Source organism: Scatophagus argus, chromosome 7 (genome assembly GCF_020382885.2).
Source record: "Scatophagus argus isolate fScaArg1 chromosome 7, fScaArg1.pri, whole genome shotgun sequence".
NCBI lineage: Eukaryota > Metazoa > Chordata > Actinopteri > Scatophagidae > Scatophagus > Scatophagus argus.
In genome coordinates this window covers 21,088,800-21,111,502 of record NC_058499.1, presented here as the reverse complement: position 1 = coordinate 21,111,502, position 22,703 = coordinate 21,088,800, and the positions used below count along the sequence as shown (strand labels likewise).

General features: G+C 39.9%; 2 protein-coding genes across 3 annotated transcripts; one reads left to right on the top strand and one right to left on the bottom strand.

Moving 5' to 3' along the window:
- Positions 1-2: 2 nt before the first annotated feature.
- fam169b (family with sequence similarity 169 member B) lies at positions 3-6,549 on the bottom strand. 2 transcript variants are annotated; one of them, XM_046393953.1, is made up of 9 exons: positions 6,396-6,549; positions 5,674-5,821; positions 5,252-5,354; positions 5,091-5,176; positions 3,633-3,795; positions 2,950-3,132; positions 2,367-2,492; positions 2,195-2,265; positions 3-457 (listed from the first exon to the last, which is right to left on the bottom strand). In XM_046393953.1, the coding sequence occupies exons 2-9, from the start codon at positions 5,803-5,805 to the stop codon at positions 128-130; spliced, it is 1,194 nt and encodes a 397-aa protein (XP_046249909.1). In that variant the 5' UTR covers positions 5,806-5,821; positions 6,396-6,549; the 3' UTR covers positions 3-127. The 2 variants fall into 2 exon arrangements, with proteins under 2 accessions (XP_046249909.1, XP_046249910.1); XM_046393954.1 differs by having other exon boundaries at positions 3-451.
- An 866-nt stretch (positions 6,550-7,415) lies between these two features.
- ldhd (lactate dehydrogenase D) lies at positions 7,416-21,761 on the top strand. Its single transcript, XM_046394865.1, has 12 exons — positions 7,416-7,573; positions 11,108-11,220; positions 11,714-11,855; positions 12,533-12,674; positions 13,381-13,540; positions 13,630-13,829; positions 15,258-15,386; positions 16,256-16,383; positions 17,056-17,146; positions 17,849-17,960; positions 20,157-20,652; positions 21,033-21,761. The coding sequence occupies exons 1-11, from the start codon at positions 7,481-7,483 to the stop codon at positions 20,335-20,337; spliced, it is 1,491 nt and encodes a 496-aa protein (XP_046250821.1). The 5' UTR covers positions 7,416-7,480; the 3' UTR covers positions 20,338-20,652; positions 21,033-21,761.
- Positions 21,762-22,703: the final 942 nt, after the last annotated feature.

Here is a 22,703-nt window from a genome sequence, read left to right as displayed (position 1 = left end):
TGTACTGCAGTATTAATTTAATTTAGTCTAAAAAGGTTTGTAAACTTATAACTTCCACCTAATCTGTATGACTAGTTCTGAAGGCTGGTGTTGCACACAGCACCTGTGTCTATATCCATGATTTAACTCATGTCCTTCTGACTCGTTTGGGACTCGTTTTTGTTTCCTCCGCCTCTGGCTTCTCTCTGTGAGGCCCTGCAGATAGAAAAGGCTCTGATATCCCAGCTTGTTTTGTGTTCAGGGACAGTGGAGGTCTGGGAAGAGGTCCAGAGTCCAGATCTTTGGCGTGGGTTGCAGGGCCACATCCTGTTACAGAAATCTTGCTGCTTGGGGAGCTTCCTCCTTGGCTTGAATAACTAGGTTTAATTTGTTCTTCAGAAGAGTCAACAGCCAGTGGAATGTTCAGACCGCAGGTGTCGGATGAAGTCAGGTCCTGTCTACAAATGTACATCTGCATCTTAAAAATAACAAAAGAAGAGAGAGACTGAGATTATTTAGGCAATATAATGACTAATGGTCAGTGCTGCTCCTTGTTGTTGTATGTATAGTCTTGTATAATCTCTGTGCTGTGTGTATAGCCTGCACAGTCCTTGTGCACCATGTATAGTGTTATAATACCTGTTATAATCTTCCACTATGTATAGTCTTAAGTCGGTCTGCACTATGTACAGTGTGTATTTAAATTCTAGTGTCGCACCCTGGGGGAATGCTGTCTTGTTTCACTGTTACTGTAAACAGCCGAAATGACAATAAAAACCTCCTGACTTGTCAAGACTCTTAAGGAAACAATCTTCCTTTGTATTTCACAATCTTTACTGTTATTGTTGTCATGACGCATATTCCTGAAATCATACGTAAACAACTTTCCTGAAATATGAGTTTGCCCGTCGCTTTCAATAATTCATAAAAGCTCCTCATGTTGAGAAAACATTTAGTGTATTTAAAGGTCAGTCTGTCAAATTTACTGTCCATTCTCTTCTTTCACTGTTTGGTTATTTTCTTGTCTACTTCAAATATTTCCTACATTTTCAAGAATGCCTTTCAATGGTCCCAAGACAACTTTCATTCATTTATTGTATGTGCAGAAACTCTGTTCTGGGTTCTTCTAAACGACATATAACAACAACAATTTGTCCGTGTTTTGTTTCACTTTTTACTGCTACAAACTGTTGTTTGCATGGCTAATGTTTCACTAAGGTTTGGCAGTGCTGCAACCAGTTCAACCAGTCAATGTTACTTATGTTTGGACCAATCACCCAACTCTCATGCTATGCTGGAAGAGTACCTACTTGCAGCAAGAACTAAAAAGTCCCTCAAAATGGCGTCCTACAAATGAACTATGAAAAGATTCTTGTGGTCTCAAAATGTCCGATTGGGAGACATTAGCCTTCAGTTCTTTCTGTCAGAAAGCACATAAAGGTTTTAGAAAGCATTTCATATGAAGAGCTGCTGTGGATGAATGCGTCGTATGAGGGAAAAAACCCAGGAAACTGGGATTTGTGTGCCATGACCATGGTCTTTTTTTAAAAGATTATTTTAAGTTTGCAGTCGCCTTTCGGTCAGACACTGAAACTACTTAGTTAGATATATGCAACAAACTACTCTGTTAGGTTTAGGAAAGGATCGTGACTTGGGTTAAAAGCAGACTCTTTCACAATGTTAAACAGGTGTTACAAAGAGCTTTCTGGACTTGAAGGCTAATTTCTTCCATGTGCTGTGCTATCATGCTAACATTTGCTAATTAGCACTAAACACAAATTACAGCTGAGGGTGTTGGGAATGTTTTTTTTAGACATCAACCAACACATTGGACAAATTTACATTTTTTAGTTGATGATAGTGCTGAAGGAATGTTTTAACAATTTATTCTAATGAGAACATGCATGTGTGTACCCAGTTTCATGCTAATCCTTTGTTGAGACATTTCACACAAAACCACAAATGTCAACCTCACCTTGGCGCTAAAAGAAAAGTCAGGACACCGTCAATATATCATAAGATCACGCTGTATAGGAACAATGGATGTATGCACAAAAGCTTGTGCCAAACCATATGGAAACATTTCACAGGACAAGTGAAAACTTTGACCTACTCGTGGCACTAGAAGACAGGCTGATGGGTGACCAAAGTCAGTAGGACTTATGGTCTGTGAACACTAATGTCTGAACAAACATTTGATGAGATTCACACATACATTCTGAGAGAAGCCATCTCCGTCATTCCTCCGTGTGTCTCCTGATGCTGGACTACTCTCCTCGTTAATGCCTAGAAGGACAAAAGTCACATAAAAATGGTGGTACACTTACATGTAGACACACTAAGAAAACACTGAAATCTTGAGGGAACATTTTAGTTACAATCCCTACGTAGGGAGTAGCGGCCGAGCTGGATGTTGAGCCAGATATTTCGGCGTTGAGACCAGCCTCCTGGAGCCTCCACCTCATACAGACGTTCCTGATGTTCCTCGTGCTGCCGCAGGAACCTCTTGCACACTGAACACACAGCAGATGCAAACACACAGCCTGGTAACTGTCAGCTATAGTTAGTCTGATTCTTATAATGTGCTGCTTCTTAAAAGTCTGTTGACACTGCTGACCTTAGCTTTCAGATTCATTCCTATTAACCAACTCTGTTGGAATTGTGAGTAAGTTTTGGAATTGAGATTAAAATGCAACAGCAGGAGAAAAAAGACACAATGATGTTTGGTGTGTTTTGTTTGAACATAAATACATCATCACTGCGCACATGTGGTTATTTCCATGTAATTTTGTTAGTTGGTACCACATGGCATGAATGTTCAACTATGTGCATTCTTCTGCTAAACATGGCACAGCAACTGACAAGAAAACATGAAGAAAAGGAAAGAAGAGAGTGAGAATATAAACAATATAAACAAATAAAGGGGCTTTGTGGGGGGGATAAGGGATGACAAGGAGAACCTTAGCTGACCTGCCACCATGCTGGGTGATAATGGAGAGCTGACTCCCAGAAACTTCTCTGTGCAGAATGAGGAGCAGAAATCCTCCAGCATTTGAAGACCGAAGCCTCTCCTCCTCCAGCTCTTCCTCACCAGCACCGTGTCCAGAACAGGCAGCTGGTAGCCATGACTGCTCCAACTGTCACACAGGCTGCCTGAAAAACCAGCAGAGGAGGGTAACAGTTTTAAAGAACGTAATCCATCAAATTAATAAGGATTCTTTATTTATGGTCTATGTTTTTTCTGCATGGAATTCAAAAGGATTCAGTCTTTTTTTTACCATGTCAGAGCTGTAGTAAGTTACTGCTCATGCAAACCCACTATCCTACTGCCAGCTGCTACATGGGTTCGCTTTTATCATAAAGACACCAGACTTTTACTTGCAGCGATGTGATATTAATACTTTATCCTTTGCTCAGAAAAATGAGGGCAGAACTGTTATTGTTGACTTCACTTTAAATGTCATGTTGTGTGCAGTAATACAGAATCAGCAGGTGATGAGCATATGGTATGTTGGTTGGAACCTTGAAGAGGATCAACTGCCAATGATAGAAGATTTACATGTAAAGATATCACTGCTAAAGAGCAAGAGAAGAGAGCACAAAATCCCTCTTATTCTCGTTTTTTCGTTTTATCCTCTCATCCTTCATCCTACCTTTATGTTTGACGGTGTAGAAGCCGATCACCTGGCTGTCCTTCCACAGCAGTTTGCAGCTCTCTGTACGGGGGTGCAGGGAGAACAACACCTCCTCCTCTGAGGACCTCTCCACTACCTGACTGAGCAGGAACACAATCACCCTCTCCATAATGGATTGCACCTGGGGGAAAACACACCGACTTAGGACTGACTTAGCAGTGATGAAAACAAACAGCACAAAAGACCACATGCTCTGGTAAAAATTAGTATAGGGAATGAATAAAATCATTTTTTTAACTTTTCTTTTCAGAGGTTGACTTATATTTTTGGAACTTAGTAATATGATCAGGTTTGTTAGCGGATATGATAGGATTCAGTCATTTCGTTATTGAATTCATGACCTTTTCGGCAAATATACAATTTAAAAGTCAATAGTTTCATACCAAGAACTGCAAGAACTCTGTGTTTCCCTATGGACATCTCTGAATTCTACAGAATGAGAGTATGGAAGCTGGAAGTGGCCATGGTTGCATTTACAGCTGAGCGATTCATTATTTTAGACTCAGACCTGGGCACAAAGGGCCGGTGTGGCTGCGGGTTTTTGCTCCAACCAACCAAGAGCACACAGTTTGACCAATCAACTGTCTGAAGACTGAGATCAGTTGATTAAATGAGTCAAGTCTGGTGTGCTGCTGCTTGGTTGGAAAGAAAACCTGCAGCCACACCGGCCCTTTGTGGAACAGTTTGCCCAGGTCTTAGACCAACAATTAGACCAACTTGACAATTAATTTTTCTGGAATCTCTCAGTTCAATTAACTGAGCAGATTAGCACATGGTCCTGTTCACTGTGATAACCTATTCTATCCTTTCCATCTATTTTCCTCATATGTGACACCTTCCTCTCCTGAAATCTGTGGCATATGTTATATATATGGCAAATTGCTTTAAACATACAGAATTTGAGGATGTGCAGTAATTCACATCAGGCTAATATACCCTATAACAAGGCTTAAGGGTGAACCACCTTTGCTGTTAGGGCTTCTTGAGGATTTAAACCAAAGTAAAAAAAAAAAATCATACAAGCAATAGAACAAAGATTCAGTAAAATGCTTTGGTTTGGCAACATACATTTTCCCTAATGGAGCACCTGTCTCACATGAGCACAGATTGGAAACAGGGACTAATCCCTGGGTTTGTTTTCAAAAAACCTTCTCCTGTGATACAACCTCAGCTTGGCTTGTGGAAGGAAATGAGTGAACCAAAGAGAAATGTGCTCTCCCTGCAGAGAACAAGAGCAGCAGGTTTAACTTGTATGTGTTTAAGACATCAATTAGATGACAGAGAACTGAATCCCCTCTTGACTTTAGAGCAAGTTTCACACTATAGGCTTGTTGTCCCTATTTTTAGACATTTTTTAATTTATCACTGTGCTATCGTGACACTGACATACAGGCAGATGTACAAAAGCACAGTTACCGACATCAAGCCACTTCTGGATTTGCTTGATGTTCGTAAGACGTCATCCACACACCACCACCCCTCATGGAGGTATAAAGCCAACACTGAAAGGCAAAGCAGATGGTGTTAATCTTTGTCTTTGTGTGCGTCTGATAAGGGCACAGTGTTTACTTCCAGACCTTGTGTTGGATCATCAGGAGGGTGAAGAGCCAGCAGAGTACAGTCAGGTTGGTCATTTTCAAATACGTGCAAGCGCTTTACATTGTTTGATGTTATCATCACCTGAGTAGAAAGGAAGATGGCTTCATGCACTTCATCTAAACTCCCTGACCTTCAGACACCAGTGTAGCAACAAACACAACCGCTTTTTATGCAAATCGCACTTGTCTTCAATGTCTGGTAATATGGTGACAAAAAGGAAGACCTCCAAACAAAACCAGATGTTTGCAAAGCTGCCTCCATAATGCTGCTTGTTAACAGTAATTAATTAAGAGGTGAATGTTGTGGATATTTCTTCCTTTACTCAATCCTTCACTCAAACCCCCTTAATTGTCAAGCAGTAAAAAAGTAAGTAGTGGAGACAATACAAGTGTTTTGGTACCTTTGACGTCTTTGACGATGATGACTGAAACACATCATTATTATAAGGTCTTGACTGTAAAGAAGAAAGGTACTCTTCAGATGCTGATGTCAGGCCAGTTTCATCCACAGCTGGAAGGTCTACAGGGTACATAGCCTCTCCAACACAGCTGTTGAAGGGGTAGTCACACAATTACGCAAAGATAAACACTCATGCGTCACTAACTGTACATTATCCAGTTCTCTTGTGCAGAGCAAATGTCCCTGTAGTCCCAGACCACGTTCAAAATTGTGGCAGTGTACGTTGCCTTTCTTGCGCAAACCCAACATTTAAACATTTAAACACTTCATCATGTTGGGAATACAGTTTGTTCCTCGTGGTAAGTTCAGTAACATTAAGCTACATAACTTTGGGTAACTAGTGAGCTAAACATTAACTGTCAGTGTCTGTAAATGTTTGTGTGTAGACGGTGGTGTATCAATTCAAAATGATTTAACTTCTGGGATTTAGGGGCACTTTAGCGTATTAGCAGGTAATACTTCACATTTTGAGTGTTTTCTTTGCTGTTAACAGTTTTCATGCATTGTACACACGTATGGGTGCTGCTGCAGCTGTATGCTGCCAACTTAGCAATGCTGAAAAACACGCAGCGTTGAACAACATTCACATAAAGCCTCACTGAATAATTTCACAACAGTAAGGAAGACTTAAATTTAGTTAGGCGTCACAGCGAATTAACTTACTTAACGACGTAACAAGGTACGGAATGGCAGAACCACTGGAGGAGATTCTGTTTCACCTTCACCTGTAACTTCCGTGAATTTCACTTTGAATCTTGACCCTTTTTTTGCTTGCAGCGCCACCCGCTGACAGGAGAGAGACATTACCCCGTCCTTCTTCACACCACATACCAGCATGACCGGAAATGTAAATCTGTTCTTCAAAATAAAAGTATGAGATGCGTATTGAAAAAGTGAAAATTGAGCTATGAGGATTGTATAACGGAGATACAATCTTGTATTATTTTTTTCTATTTTATTTATTTTTTTTTAACATAGACAAACAAAAAAGAAAAGAAGAAGAAAAACAATGAAACAACAAGACTTAACACTTATTTAGCTTATTCAGTCTCACCCCTTCTCCCTAATTACTTCAATATATACTATAATAATTTATAGAATAGAACACTTAATGTATAACATATATATAAACTCAAATGTTGAGCCAAAGCAATGATATGAGAATATCATGTGTAATATCTTGTGTTGACTCCAGAACTGTAAATAAGAAGTGGACACTTCATAGTCAAGACGACCAAAGATTTTTCAGACAGTAGCAGTATAATCTAACATGCTAAAACTAAACGCATGAGCAGAGTGATCAAGTGATTCAACTCAATTGGTTGTCTCAAAGTGATCACTGTCTTCAAAAATCATTAAATAAGCAAAACTTAGCTGAAATTTTCAGTCTTTCATCCATCTGCTGATAAGAATCTGTATCTTTATTGAAGACTAGATTTTGTGGTTGGTTTTGTTTAGTTAGTGTTTTAGTGACAAGTTTGTGATCCTGGATAAAGGAAATAAAGAGAGCATATAACAAATACAATGAAAAAAGTACAATAGAAATCAAACATACACTAAAAATAATGGGAATGGGAGCTACTTAATTATTATCAATTGTTGTAAGTAATTCTTAAGTAATGAGATTTAATTCTTTATGTTTTTTAACCTGAAAAGAACTTACCGGAAGTCTTGTATTAAACCCTTTTGTTTTGTTTTATTTCTTGTCAGTCAGGGACTTCTTGCGTTAGTGTTGTGCAGGGTAAACAATGTTATTTAACGTGATACCGAGCAGACAGCTGCTGTCACATCGGCACTGCCTAATGCAGTGTCGCAACATTAAATCGACAAACACCACAAGAGTAAGTGTCGTTTAAGATATTTACACTTTAGCGTTTCATTTCACTGCTGCCTTACAAGAGGTCACATGTGTAGCAGCACTATGTGAGATCAGGTGAAACAATTCCAGCCGATTACTTACGAACAACCCATTAACAGCCAAAGAACTCGACTTAATATCACTAACATAAGTTATTAACTTAGCTTAACTCAGCTGTTATTACGTAATAGCCGACGATAAAACTCAGCAGCAAGCGAAATGTAGTCCACCTGAACGTGTGGCGTTAGCTAACCCACTAAGATTTTTGGCTGCACTTTTTGAGGGGTTTTGGGATAATGTCAGCTTTAGGTCTGTTTTGTTAGTAGCTAAACCTGTTGTGGTAGCTAAACCTTTAGGTGGAAGTGTATAATTCGCGGCAAGTGTGCTTTTTTGTATTTGTGTTTGTTACTGGGCTTGATTACATAACTTAGCTCTTGTTCGTGATAATGATTTAGCTCTAGCTAGAAAAAGATCTGTTTAAGTTGTGCTATTTGCTGATCTTGTAATAATGATATTTGTGATAGTTGCTGTTAGGGTCAAATAAATGCAAAACAGACTGAGGGTATTACTATGGGATTCCGCTCAGGGTGAAGTCGTTGAAAACGTGCACATAAGACCACATGCACATGCACATAACGAAAATGTGCACATACACAGAAAGTTATCACATCCCCACTACCGTCACACACACACGCAGCGTGTGTCCATCATATAGACGACAGTCTTGGGACACCCGACCATTACACTAACAGGCACTTCAATCACATCGAATTTCTAAAAACAGCAACTTTGCAGCTTTAACAGCTTCTACTCTTCAGGGAAATCTTTCCACAATATGTTGGAGTGTTTCTGTGGGAATCTTTGCCCATTCCTGCAGTAGAGCATTTGTGAGGTCAGACACTGATGTTGGACCAAAAGGCCTGAATCACAATCTCTGTTCCAGTTCATCCCAAAGGTGTTGGATGGGGTTGAGGTCAGGACTCTGTGTGGGCCAGTCAAGTTCTTCCACACCAAACTCATCCAGCCATGTCTTTAAGGACTTTGCTTTGTGCACTGGGACACAGTCATGCTGGAATAGAAAAGGACCTTCAACAAACTGTTGCCACAAAGTTTGAAGCATAGCATTGTCCAAAATGTCTTGGTATGCTGAAGCATTAAGAGTTCCCTTCACTGGAAGTAAGGGGCCAAGCCCAGCCCCTGAATAAACAGCGCCAACTCAATACTTCTGTCTATATATGTATCTGAGTGTATCTGAGTCCTTGTGTGTAAAAACAATTTCACGCAAAGAACAAGTTTTATTGAAACAGGAAGGCACTATGAATTCCTGTATCATCTTTCAAAATAAAATCAAAAATAAAAATATATTGAAAATATAATAAATAAAATAATGGTGAATCATGGATTTGCTTTGTGACAGGTTATGTATCTAGGCAGCCGTATGTACAATTAATTCTGTACGAACAAAATTTATTTCAACACCCCTAAATTTACTCATTCAAAATAGAGAGCCCACATCACCCCAGGTCTAAAATCTCTACACTGATTACCAGTAAGTCACACAGTGTAGCTTAACCTGCAATTCAGAGTTTGAGCACCCAAAAAGCTCTTTTGCCAAGCAGTGGTGGTTCAGTGGTAGAATTCTTGCCTGCCACATAGGAGCCAGCTGTGGACAATTGCAATATGCTGACAGCCAATCAGATTGCAATATTTTTGTTGCTGTCCTTGGTGCTGAATTTTCTTTCCTTGTCTGTAGAACTGAACTACTGCTGTTCAAAATTTCAGGTTAAAATCTGCACCAGTTCAGTCTGAAATGGTTTTATGATATTTTTTTGTATAGGGAGATCCAAATATTATATTATATAGTAAAGATTAAATTATATTTAGACTGCATCAAAAAATGAAAGAATTACCTATTTGACCCGTTAATCATATGAAAATAAGCTGACCACTACTTTGTAAATGAAATGAAGTGAAATAAATTCTTTTACTCACATTTAAAAGTTTTATTGAAGCTACCCCAGCATGTGCTTCCTGTAGAATCATGGAAAAGTGGTGGACCAAGAAGAGGCAGAAAAAGAACATTGAAAAATAAAACATCAAGAGGGAGTAAGACAAAAGGAAGGGAGACAGAAATTATTTGCATCCCCCTTTTACTGTATGCACAATTTGCCATGAATTCTATGAAGAGTTTTACTTTTTACACTTAAAGTACATTTTACTTACACACTGTAACTTAAGTAAGGTCTGGAATGCAAGAGACTTTTACTTGTGGTGGATTATTTTCACAGTGTGATTTTGATTGTACTTCAGTAAAGGATCTGAATATTTTTTCAACCACTTTCAACCAGTTTACGTCTTAGCCCTTGCCCTTATACTGTCTGGATTTCCATGAACTTTTGTGCAAAGATTGCTGGCTTTCACAGTTTGAATGCCACTGACCTGTTCTCCAGGTTTTTTGGTCATGCACCATTGTAGGTTATTATCCAGGTCTTTTTTTGTTTGTTTTGTTTTTTTGTTCTGGTGAAGTGATTTGACAACTATCATATGGATTGCTATAAAATGTGGTGCCTACATTGACATTCCCAGGTGCTGAATACTGATCATCTCTTCAGTGGATCAGGCTCAGTAAACATGATACATGCTAAACACCAACATGTTAGCAATGTTAGCAGTGAGCATGTTAGCCTACTAATGTTAGCATTTCCCTCGGGATCAATAAAGTATCTATCTAGATCTATCTATCTATTTTAACTCAAAACATTACTATGCGTTATTACGGACTCACAGAGCTGCTAGTATGGCTTTAGACTCTTAGTCTATTTTTTTATGTATATGTTATATGTTTTTTTATATTTAGATATTTATATTCATACTGATACCAGAGTCAGAATTCTTACAGTTTTTTTTTAAATGTATACTATAAAGGATTTTCCTTTAAAAACACTAATGATCCCTCTCAGTCTTCACTTAGGACCCACTAAAAGTGTATGTATCTGCACAGACTCTGCTCTCTTCCTATATTTTCTTACTTTCTTGTTACTCTGCTGTGTTTGAGATGTTTCTTATTCCCAGGTGATCGGATGTCAACATTTAAGTTTATCAGCAGAATTGCCTGCTGTTGCATTTACAAACAGCAACTGACAAATCCTGCATAGTATGCAGATCCTTAAAGTAAGCCATGAGACCAGTTCTAAAAGTCAGAAAGAAATGTCAGAAAGAACCATTATTACATCACTTCCATCGTGTCAGTGTTTCAGTGGCTTTTAATTTGTAAAGTCTTTGAATTCATTGTTGGCAAAGTCCTTTGGTTTTATAAGCAGGGAAACACTAACTAACTTAACAGAGTTTGACTGAAGTCTGGCACTTTGTTCTCTCTACCTAAGCAGAACATACCAAGGCCCATTTGAAGTGTACAGTGTTATATTTTACCTTTTCCTCCCACTCACTTGTGGTGACTCACTCTCCTTCACTGTGTGTAATCATTTATATGTGAGGGCATGTGTGTGTGTCTGCACAGAGTGCTGCTCTGGACAGTGTGCTCTCTGCATTCAGGTCTGTATGTGGGGAGGATGGAGTGTCATTGGGTGAAGCTGTCAGAGAGCAACATGGCAAAGATGAGTCTGTGCACAGGTCAGTCTCTGTCACACAGACACAATAATCACATTGCATTAAATGTGTTTTTTAAATACTATGAAAAAATGAACAAAACAGCGTTTTATTCCCGATTAATACAGTAACATATATATATTTGCAAGTTATGTCCAATATTCACTTTCTTTTTAGCTGTTATGACTCCATGGTTCATCGTGTTTTGCTTTGTTTTTTTTTTTTGCTGAAATTAGATTAATGAGAGCTGAGTTTTGGACTGGAAAACCATAAACAATGACTTCAAAGAAGCTAAAAAGCCTCCTAGTGCTAAGTGAAGCCCTAGAATTGAGTGGGAATTGTCTCTCTTTCATGTTACACATTTCATCCATCGCTCGTACAAACATACTGATCAGTGCAGCTTTTGAGATAAAGCTCGGCCAATTCAACAGAACTAAATGGTTAGTCTGTATACTGTTCTTATGGGAAACTGACCTCTTTATTTTTTATCACTTCTCCTTGCCTTGCTGCTGTCCAGATGTCATCCTCCAGATGTGGTGTTGTTTCCTCGTTGTGTGGAGGAGGTCAGTGCCCTGGCTAAGGTCTGCCACAACCACCACCTTCCCATCATCCCCTTTGGCACTGGAACTGGGTTGGAAGGAGGGGTCACCGCAGTGAAGGTGAGAGAGAGTAAGCCCATGTATAAGTGTGTCTGTGCGTGTAAGTGTATGTGTGCTGTGCCTTGATATGTTTAAAATTAGAACAGTAATAAATATATTGTGCACCATCATGTGTACTTGCAATTTTGGCTTTAAAGTGAGATGAGCTTAGATCAGTCAGAGGCTTGACTAATATACAGAGAAAATAGGACAGCGATGCTTCTGCAGACTAAAAAACAAAATTTCAGCCTTTCAAAATGCTTTTACAACTTGGGGGCAGTGGAAACAATTTATTTTAAGTCAACATAGTAAACTTGTTAGCAAACAGTTTCTTATTTACACACTCATCAGTTACAGAACAACATTATCATTCATTTGGAGGCATGTTTCTGGCCACCTGGCCAACCTAAATGCTGTTTTATTTTTATTTTACATCCTTACCAACTCCTGAGGTAAATACTGTATTAAGCCCACAGGAAGAGATCAGAGAATAGTGAATGTGACGCGCCTCTTATTTAAAACAGTGGATGCACTTTGAGTGTCACAACCCATGCGGAAGTCACGAGTGCACACGCTCTATGGGCTACACAACACAGAAACTCCTAGCTGTAAAGCTTGTTGGTGTTGAGGGGGGCTGCAGATTCAGCCAAAATGTAGCCAGTGTGTACTATATGTGTACATGTTTCTGCTGCTCTTAGGGTGGTGTGTGCTTCAGCCTGAGGAACATGGACCAGGTTCTGGATCTCCACCAGGAGGACTTTGACGTGACAGTGGAGCCTGGTGTGACTCGGAAGGCCCTCAATGCCTACCTGCGGGACACTGGCCTGTGGTTTCCTGTTGGTCAGTCGCAATGTTTCTTAGTTTTTACTGCCTGTAAATCACCAAGCAGAGCTCAGGAAATGACTTGTCACAGGAGCATTTAAAATGAAAAAAAAAAGTCAGCTAATGTGATCACAATGTCAATGTGGATGCACAAAATCAAAAGAAATGGAAATTCAGTGTGACTATCTGGTTTAATTTTGTTTTGTTCGGCATATAATTTTCTCCCCCCTCAGTGACTGTGGCTTCTTTGTGCATGCGTGTTGCAGTGTTTCAGTCAGCCCGGTCTGTCATGCATGCCAGTAGCAGTCCAGCATGTGGATGAATTTGCTTTTGTTATTTTCCTGTTGGTCAGTCATCTAAGAAAGCCTTTTGTAAGATAAATCTTTCATATTCTGGCAACCAAGGATTTGAGGATGTGAACCAGTCTAAGCTTCCCTGCGCTAAGAACACATTTTTTTGCTCTGCGGGACAGAAAGACAGTGATGACAGATATGTTTTCAGATACAGTGAGCTTAGATCAGTAAGGCGGCACCAAGGCAGATCGTGTTAGTGTTGCTCTATGAGAGGTGACATGGAAAAATGTTTTTAATTGTCTTTACAACAAGTTAGACTCATACATCCCTCAGGTAGTGATAAGAAATCTTAATCCCCCTCAACAGCTGGACCTCTTCTTATCATCAAAAACCTTCTTTTAAATACAACTGATGTGCGTTTATCGTCTCAGATCCTGGTGCTGATGCGTCTCTGTGTGGCATGGCTGCCACCAGCGCGTCTGGCACCAATGCGGTGCGCTACGGAACTATGAGGGAAAATGTTTTAAACTTGGAGGTGGTGCTCGCTGATGGGACTATCATTCACACGGCCGGGAAAGGCCGACGGCCGAGGTACGTGAGCTCGTTTTGCATTCACAAATATGCAACGCCGCTTAGTGCAGATTGAATGTTCTATTTTTTCTACGTTTATCAATATTTAGGAAGACATCAGCAGGCTACAACCTGACAAACCTGTTTGTGGGGTCAGAGGGCACCCTGGGGATCATCACCAAGACTACACTGCGCCTGTATGGCATCCCGGAGGCCATGGTGTCAGCTGTCTGCTCTTTTCCTTCGGTCCAGGCTGCTGTGGACAGCACAGTGCAGATTCTGCAAGCAGGAGTACCCATTGCTCGCATTGGTGAGGAGATAATACCTTACATCCATACAGCAGATAACTGCACCGTTCCCAATACATTTCACTGAACACAGAGTTGTTCAGTAAGCTCCGGTTGTTAACCTTAGCGACAAATGACAACAGTCCATCACAGGAGAGAGGATTAGAAAACATCAACCGTATGTTCCAACATCTGTACTTGCAGTATTTGCAAGTATTTAGGGGTCTTGACCGCAAGCTTGTAGTCTTTTTTCAGAGCACTCTGAATCACACTTGGTTAATGAGATCATCTCATGGTTCGCACACGCACAAAAAAGTCAAAATATCATTTCACAAGAAGTTTTCTGTTTATTATTGTCAACTGTATTCTGTTGGAAGCAGTAATTAGTAATAAGGCTTGAGTAATCAATCACTACCCCCCCTCAACCCATGGGCTTCTTGTCTGGCCACATCTGGCTCCAGTCTAAACAAGGCTCAGGATGTCTGTCGCAGTAATTTAATATTGACTGATATCTTGTGTCATCTTCTTAAAACCTAGGAGGAATTTTCATCATTCACTGCTAAGTAAGTGATCTGTCAGTGGTGAGATCTGGTTTAATGGCTTCCTTCAGAAGTACATTTAGGATGGACGTATGTCAGAAGTGGGTGATGTTGTTAAAATTTACTATGAAAGTCTCTGAAAGTGAAAGCTATCAGTTCACAGTCTATGATTGTTCTCAGCATGTGCATTAAAAGAGATACCGCAGTCTAATAAAAACTCTCACTGTGATGCTTGGATCTGATTGGTCTATAAAGACACTGAGAGGGGGGGTGTTTCAAACAGGTTTGAATAAAGTATGAAATATACAAATTTACAAATGCAAAAATAATTTTAGCAATGGAATCCCACCTATTGTACATGCTTGAAGAATAAGACATCATATCATATCATGTCTTTGATAATCTGCCTCTGTCCTCATAGTATGTGGCCAAGACTGAAGATAGAATTAAATATGAACGAACTGTAGTGGTATCTCAGGACTGCTCAGACACAACATTGGAGGGAAGCTAAAAGTGTGTAAAGAGTTCGACATGTTATTATAATCACTCTATCCAGAAGCTGAAGTCGTTAGGTTTAATGAAAAGAAAACACAACCTCTGAGAAATGGAGGAAAGATGAATGGAGTTTGGCAGAACTGAGTTTAAAGACAAAACAAGGAAGAGATGAAAGTTTATTGATTCCTGAGAAAAAAGCGGTACCTGTAGTCGGGGGATAATAGAATACAGGACAGGGGAATGTATCATAAAATATTAAAATAATATTTCACATAGCTGTGAAAATAGGATTGATGTCACTTTTTGGCTGATGAAAAATATGTATTTAACCATTATGTACAGGTCAGAAGAATGACCTTTAATCTGCCACTATCTGCATCACACTCTCTGTGTGTTCTGACTGTGTGTTCTATGCAGAGTTTCTGGATGATGTGATGATTGATGCGTGCAACAGGTTCAGCTCTCTGTCCTACCCCGTGACGCCGACTTTGTTCTTGGAGTTCCACGGCTCTGAGCAAAGCCTCGAGGAACAGGTCAACACAACCGGTGAGCAAACAAACATCACAGAGTTTAAACAGCTGAAGTCACATGCTGCTGCGCAACAAAAGCTCAGTGAATGAATTCAAATGTTTGTCAGTAGTGAACCAATAATGGCAAACAGGTTTATCTTTATGTGACAGTAATGGATTCAGTTTATACTTTTCACCACACCTGAGATGGGGTGGAGAAGAAATAGGTTATTTATCAGCCTTGCCAGCTGTATGGCTTGAGGGCTGGCAGGGCCAGAATATTAGTCCAACACGTCCCAGAGGGAAATACAGCGCCCATAAAAGAATTCACCCCCTTGGATGTTTTCCCCTTTTGTTACTTTTATAAACAAAATCGTAGTCAATAAGAATTGGCTTTTTTGTGACATAAACGTGACATTTACATCTTTTTGTAAAAATAATTCTTTTGTCAAAAAAAGCCAAAATATATATTTATATTTATATTGACTATGATTCTGTTTATAAAAGCAATAAAAGGGGAAAACATCCAAGGGGGTGAATACTTTTTATAGGCTCTGTATCTATTTGACAGATCGGATGGAAATTTGGTGGTAAGATTTATGGTCCCTAATGACTCTGGTAATTTATTGATTTCAGATTTAAGTGCCACCATGGATGTATTGATATGCAAAATGGTTACCAGACTCCAAAATGGCACCCATTCCAATGAAAACTGCACACCCGGCAAATATGACAAAAAAAAGTCATCTCCCTTCTTAGATTTCTTTCTAGAAGCGCGGCTGCCGATTTTACCACAGACAACATAGACACAACAGCTCATGACTGACCTATTGAGAATCCTGTAAGTGTGGAAGTCATATACTAGCAGTGTCACAACAAAAATATTTCTGCTGCGTGTTTCCGCAGAGGACATCACTCAGAGTAATGGCGGTTCAGATTTTCATTGGGCTCGAGATGCAGAGACACGGAACCGGTTGTGGAAAGCTCGTCATGATGCCTGGTACGCTGCTCTGGCTATCAGACCTGGCTGCAAGGTAAGAAAGTCATTCCTCAGTTTAGCTGTGGTAAAATGAACACTTTTAGCACAATAATACATAATGCACTGCGTACTAAACCATAGGAGTCGCTGACCCCCACAATATTTTAAAATTAAGAACTACATAGCCGAGTAGCTATGCCAAAATGCCGCTGTTATTCTTTGCTCTGTGATAAAACACTAATATTACAAGTGTACAAAGCATGTTCAGGGAAGGGAAACAAAGACAAGTGACCACCAAAGCACTCCTTTAATGGTGTGAAGGATGCAGATTGATGGTAGGTAACAGTGGGAAGTCAGGCCGATGTCACATTGTTCATTTGAACCACTCCTAAGGGATGAAGCAATAATCAGCTGGCTGTATCACATTATTATCCCGTACTACAAGTACTCTGCTCTGTGACTGCTGTGTGGAAAAGTCAATACCATTAGAGCAAAAGGCAAAGGGATACTCAGTGCTGCTTAAATGTGTTGCCTCATAATGCTGAACAACAGGGTAATTAATAGCTCGTCTGGTTGTCTGATAGCTCTGTGCTCTGTGAGCACCGTAACCACACTTTTATGTCTCTCTTTATTAAACTTTTAAATCCTGGTGATTACAAAAGACAACCGCTTGATGCAATTCCAATACTGTGACCTTATCTGCTCTATGTGTGTGGTTGTCTCGCAGGCCTATGCTACAGATGTGTGTGTCCCTCTGTCTCGCCTGCCTCAAATCATAGTGGAGACAAAGGAGGACCTGATTGCTAACAGGCTCACAGGTGAGTACGCTGCAGAGAACAAAATGGATGGTGTTTACATGTTAGTAGTGTGATATGATTCACTTCATTTGTAAAGCATCTAGATGCATTACTGCTGCCCTGTGAATGTATGAATGAATCATAATTAAAGTGTGACAATCAGAGCTTTTACACCTAACAGCGATCCCTTACAACCATGTGACTATTTAATGATGCACCAGTAGGCCTTAGGGACCATTTTTGTGCATTCCATTTAATGTGGACTTAACAGTCTGTATAGCTGAGGCCAAAATTTATTTGGTTTTGGTTTATGGCCACAATATCAAAACCTGCATGTTCCATTCTTTTTTTTTTTTTAAACACGATATAAGGTATCAAATATGATACACAGAATTTACTCTACAGTCTACAATGACTCATTGCACAAAGAAGTGTCGAGGCCTAATATCTGCCAAAACATTGTAAGCTGTGGTCATACTGGATGAGTAAGGCAGCAACAGCAAAACTTCTGAGAGTAATGAATTGATAGAATGTGTGATAAATTCAACTTTTAATTAAAAAAAAAAGTGTTATTTCTCCTTTTACAAAGTCTCATTTAAAAGGCACAATCACATAGAAGTGTCTCAGCGTACTTCACGAATCAGGGCAGCAGCTGATGGACTTTGGTCATGAAAATCATATTGTATTTCTAATGGGTGTGAATGCTATCTACTGTACCTTCAGGTCCCATAGCGGGTCATGTGGGTGATGGTAACTTCCACTGTCTGATGGTGGTGGACCCCAGTGACCCAGACGAGCTGCACAGGGTCCATCTGTTCACTGAGAGACTGGCCAGGTAAAGTGTCTCTGAACGTCTCCTGTCCTCTGACACGTTCTCACAAATCCACCACTAGGCAGGACTTTTCTCCATGGGGATACCTAATGATCTACTGTGAATTGCTGCAGTTTAATTGGGACCCACAACAAGAAAAATGGTCATATTCACTGGACACATTAAACTGTGCAGTCTAAGTAGTTAACATTGCTGTAGAATTTGACCTCTCAAGGAAACACTTGATGAGCCTCCAGGTTTTCATGTAGTGAATGAATCACTGAATCTCTGATTATCATAACACTAACCTGCTTTTTATTGAAGGGTTGTTATAGAACATATGCTTGAAGCTTCAGTAAATGTTGTGCCCAGAAGCCAGCCAGGTCGACAGGCCTCACTGCTCCCTTTTACCAACTTTTCTTTGTTATCCGCTGTCATTCACTCTTCAACTCCTTTCTCTTCTCCCTAATCCTCCTTGCACTTTGCCTAATCCTTTTCACTCTGCTCGCCTGCCTTCAGACAAACTCATCTCCCCTTTGGCATCGCACTCTCACCCATCTCTCTTAGCTGATATTGATTTCAGAGGACTTAGCTTGAAGTACTGGGTTTTGAAAAGGCTGCTGTGGAGAGTGTGTTGTAAATGGTGATTTTTGGTAAATGGCTACTCGAGCTTCTCAAAAATCTGTTTTGAAAGCCTGTAAAAACCACTGGCTGTATCGGGATCAGTCCTAGTGCTAGAAAGGGTCACAGGACGGAGGAGTAGATGAACAAAGCCACGGATACCGATAACTGTAATAATAATAAATATGAAGTGTTGGAGTTCTGGGTTTGATAATCAAAGGTGGACATACAGAATAAGACAGCATGACATAAAGAATAGGTTATGTTTAGTTTTTCACAGGTTAAGTGTGAAATGCTTACTGGGTTACCAATATTTAATGTACAAGATTAGAAATATGCTGTTTAAGTTTCAAGTTAGCGATGCATACATTAAGATATAAGGTTAAACATGTTAGGATTGAATTATGATTAAATAGTTTCCTTTAGTTGCCTGCAGATGTGAAACAGTTTTATTTTGTGCATGTTTTGTGTCCCATTAGTGCAAGGGTATACTCAGATCATAGGGAGACTGGGAAGTGATAATAACACTGAGTCAGAGGTGGATGCACTGGAAATGGGCCTGATGAATATACAATGTTAAATTTCTATTTGCCTGCATTTAAATGCATTTAAATATCAAATGTGTAGGATTTATGGGATTTATGTTTTTATTTTAGGGAGTGGAAATGGAAAGTAATATTCATAATTATGTTAGTGTACTAAACGAAGAGTCATTGTGTTTTCATTACCTTACAATGAGCCTTTTATGTCTAGATAGTAGTTTTAAAATTATATTTACCCTAAAATTATATTTACCCTTATATCCTTTCAGAAAACCTGTCAGGGCAAAATTTCAAATACCTTTTACAGTGAAGTTTATCCTGATAATTTTTTTTCTCAATTTCTGCTTTTATCACACCAAAAAAAGCATCAGTGGTTACCAGTAAAAAGGACATTACAAAATTTATTTTCTAGAACTTTAATGTGGCACAGTGAACACTGTTCTTCTTCCACACCAACCTGTCATCCAGTTCCAACAATGGGTTGGAAAACAGAGGAGCTACTTTACAAAACTATGCTGGGCAGTTTAAGGTTTGGTGACATTATGGTGGAATCTGGGAATCAAAGGACCAACCCAGCATTTAATGAACAGTCCCCTCTACCCCCTGAGAAAGCAGGAAACCAGTATTTGGAATGTGTGATACACCATGTACATTGAGTACTGCCCACTGCGTTAGTGTCCTGTCTCTGCTGACTTACTCTAAAAATATGGACAAATATATAGAAAGTACATTGTATATAAAGTACATACACTACTGTACATTGCACTTTACATTGGATCATAAGGGCAAAAGGACCCATGATGGGCCTGTCATAGTGCCATAAATGAATACACAGCCTGTGCGTCTATATTTGAGTGTGGGTGGAGTGTGTCGTTGGTGTTGTAGCAGCAGCAGCAGCTCAAATTGTCTGACTGAACAGGTTTCAAGTGGTTCCATTCAGATAGCTCTGTATTCACATTTAGATATTAGTTTGGTTGTTTTTTTTGTTTGGTTTTGTAAAAATCATATCAATAATAATCTTTTTCTGGTAAAAGCATATGATCTGTGTTCCCTCTAGGCGAGCCCTGGCCATGGATGGAACATGTACAGGGGAGCATGGAGTGGGCTTAGGGAAGAGAGCGCTGCTGTGTGAGGAGGTGGGACACACGGCTGTCCAGGTCATGCAAGGTCTCAAGGACACCCTCGATCCAAAGAACCTGATGAATCCTGGGAAAATCTTGCAGCCCAGAGAACTATAAACACAGAGGTTCTCATCACAAGCTGCTGACTGTTCATGGCTTTATTAGAGACTGATGCCAGAGTGACTTAGTAGTGTTTCCTGTTCAAACAGGACTTCTGGGTGAGAGGCTGCAGACATGGATCAGTCAAGAGTGCCAACTATTAGGATATCAATAAGAAGAAAAAGAGGGCTGTACATGTATACCTGCTAATGAAATAGAAAGCCTTTCAGCTGCCATTATGTATAGTAAAGTAAATTATCAGTAACTAAGTCATGTGCTGTTGACTGACTTTGCACTTTTGCGTGAAAAGTTTTGTTTTGCAAATTGAATCAGGTTTGGGGGCGGCACGGTGGTGCAGTGGTTAGCACTGTTGCCTCATAGCAAGAGGGTTCCAGGTTTGAATCCCGGTCTGGGCCCTTCTATGTGGAGTTTGCATGTTCTCCCTGTGCCTGCGTGGGTTTTCTCCGGGTTCTCCGGCTTCCTCCCACAATACCAAAAACATGCACATTAGGTTAATTGGCTACTCTAAATTGCCCCTAGGTGTGAGTGTGAGAGTGTGTGGTTGTTTGTCTTTGTGTGTTGGCCCTGCGATTGACTGGCGACCAGTCCAGGGTGTACCCCGCCTCTCGCCCGTAGTCAGCTGGGATAGGCTCCAGCTCCCCCGCGACCCTGACGGATAAGCGGTATAGAAAATGGATGGATGGATGAATCAGGTTTGGTCTCTTCACTTTACTTCTATGTGTCTTGATAATTACTTGATATCAAGCAAATGCACATCTTTCACTTATTTGCTGCTTGTCTTTGTTTTATATGGTTGTACAGTCAATATTTTGGGGGTGTGGACATATAAAACAAACAAGTTGATTTGAGGATTTTTTTTGATAATGTCATTTGTATATTAATTGCAAATAAAAAAATAATAATTAGCTGCTGCACTGGTACATGAATGTAACATTGTGTGATGCTTTATATCTGTCAAAGATGTAAATCTGTGTGATACACACATTAAATGGTGTTCTCCATGCTGTTCTCATTTCCACTCTTGTTCTCAGAGACTTTAAAGGAGTATAGCAGCTAGAATCAGATCACTCCACTACAGGATGGATCAGCTACATGCCCGTACCAGGAAAACACTTCAACAAATCACGATTGCTTTTCGTTCTGCAGTTTCAGGACACTTACTGAGCTGCCAGTTATCTTCTACAACATCATCCTGTGGACAAGGACAGGACAGGGACGTGCCAACTTAACATTCAGACTGTTGGTTTACACTGACTCGGTCCTGTCCTGCTAGAATGAAGAAGAAGTAATACTGTGCTGCACCACAGAGTGTCAGCAGTGCATCCCATCAGCTCACTGGGGACACACGGTGGGGCAAACACGCAGTGTGTTAATCATGTAAATTTAGAAAATGGACACAATAAAATGCTATTTTCCTCCTTGGTAGGCCTGTAAATGTTGTTACAGCTTTCAGCCTTTAAACCCAATGGGTTCCAGCAACTGTGTTATTCAGTCAGAGTGTGTTCTATCTATAGTGATAAAATAAACCAGCATGACGTAGGACATAATGAACTGTAATGAATCTGTGCTGATTTCATTGAAATCTACTAAAAGTCTCTTTTTGGTATTTTTATTGTTTATCCACCTCCTTCTTTCTGGAATAATGTTGTCACATGTACCGTATGAAACCAAGGTCACGTCCTTATTTACATTTCTGTGAGCTTGGAAGGTTTGACGTGAAGCACCATTACATACTTTTTACACTTGTTATGTATTTAAAGGCCCCTTCTAGCATTTTAACTCAAAACATTTATGTATTCTCGGATTCTGTCTGTTTCACTGGATAACTTCAATGTGTGGTAAGCCTTAAGAGCTCCTGTATATCTTGTGATGATAGAATGAAGCACTCAGATTAAACCATTAGATGAGAGACACCATAGTCCCGTAGGCTTATACATTTTCTCCCTGTGGTCTTATATTAATATTACAACCATTTGAGCTGATTATGTTATGGTCTATGTGTGCAGCTCTGTGTGTGTGTGTGTGTGTGGATGCCTATTCCTGTAGTTGTGGGGACAAAACTCTGTTTACACAGTCACATTGTGAGGACCTGCTAGTCAAAATGCAAGTCCCCACAACGTAAATCATTAAATATTAGGTATAAATATTAGGCTTTAAGGTCAGGTTGAGGTTAGGGTTTGGTTAAGGTCAGGGTTAGGATTAGGCAAGTAATGTTTATTGTTATGGTTAGGAGGTGGTTAAGCCTCCGGGAAATGAATGTACGTTTATGTAATGTCCCCAAAAGTGATGAAAACAAGACACGGTTAGTTTGTGTGTGTGTGTGTGGCTGTGTGTGTGTGCACGCGTGTCTGAGTGTTTATTTG

Bases quoted from the DNA above. Each gene is read 5' to 3' on its own strand.
- fam169b (XM_046393953.1), bottom strand. From the start codon at position 5,805: ATGTACCCTGTAGACCTTCCAGCTGTGGATGAAACTGGCCTGACATCA. The intron at 5,177-5,251 runs GTCTGGAAGTAA...TTTGCCTTTCAG, and splicing joins TCCTGATGATCCAACACAAG to TGTTGGCTTTATACCTCCAT. The intron at 3,796-5,090 runs GTAACTGTGCTT...GTTTTCCCCCAG, and splicing joins CCAGAAGTGGCTTGATGTCG to GTGCAATCCATTATGGAGAG.
- ldhd (XM_046394865.1), top strand. From the start codon at position 7,481: ATGTTATTTAACGTGATACCGAGCAGACAGCTGCTGTCACATCGGCAC. The intron at 12,675-13,380 runs GTCAGTCGCAAT...TTATCGTCTCAG, and splicing joins TGGCCTGTGGTTTCCTGTTG to ATCCTGGTGCTGATGCGTCT. The intron at 13,830-15,257 runs GTGAGGAGATAA...TGTTCTATGCAG, and splicing joins AGTACCCATTGCTCGCATTG to AGTTTCTGGATGATGTGATG.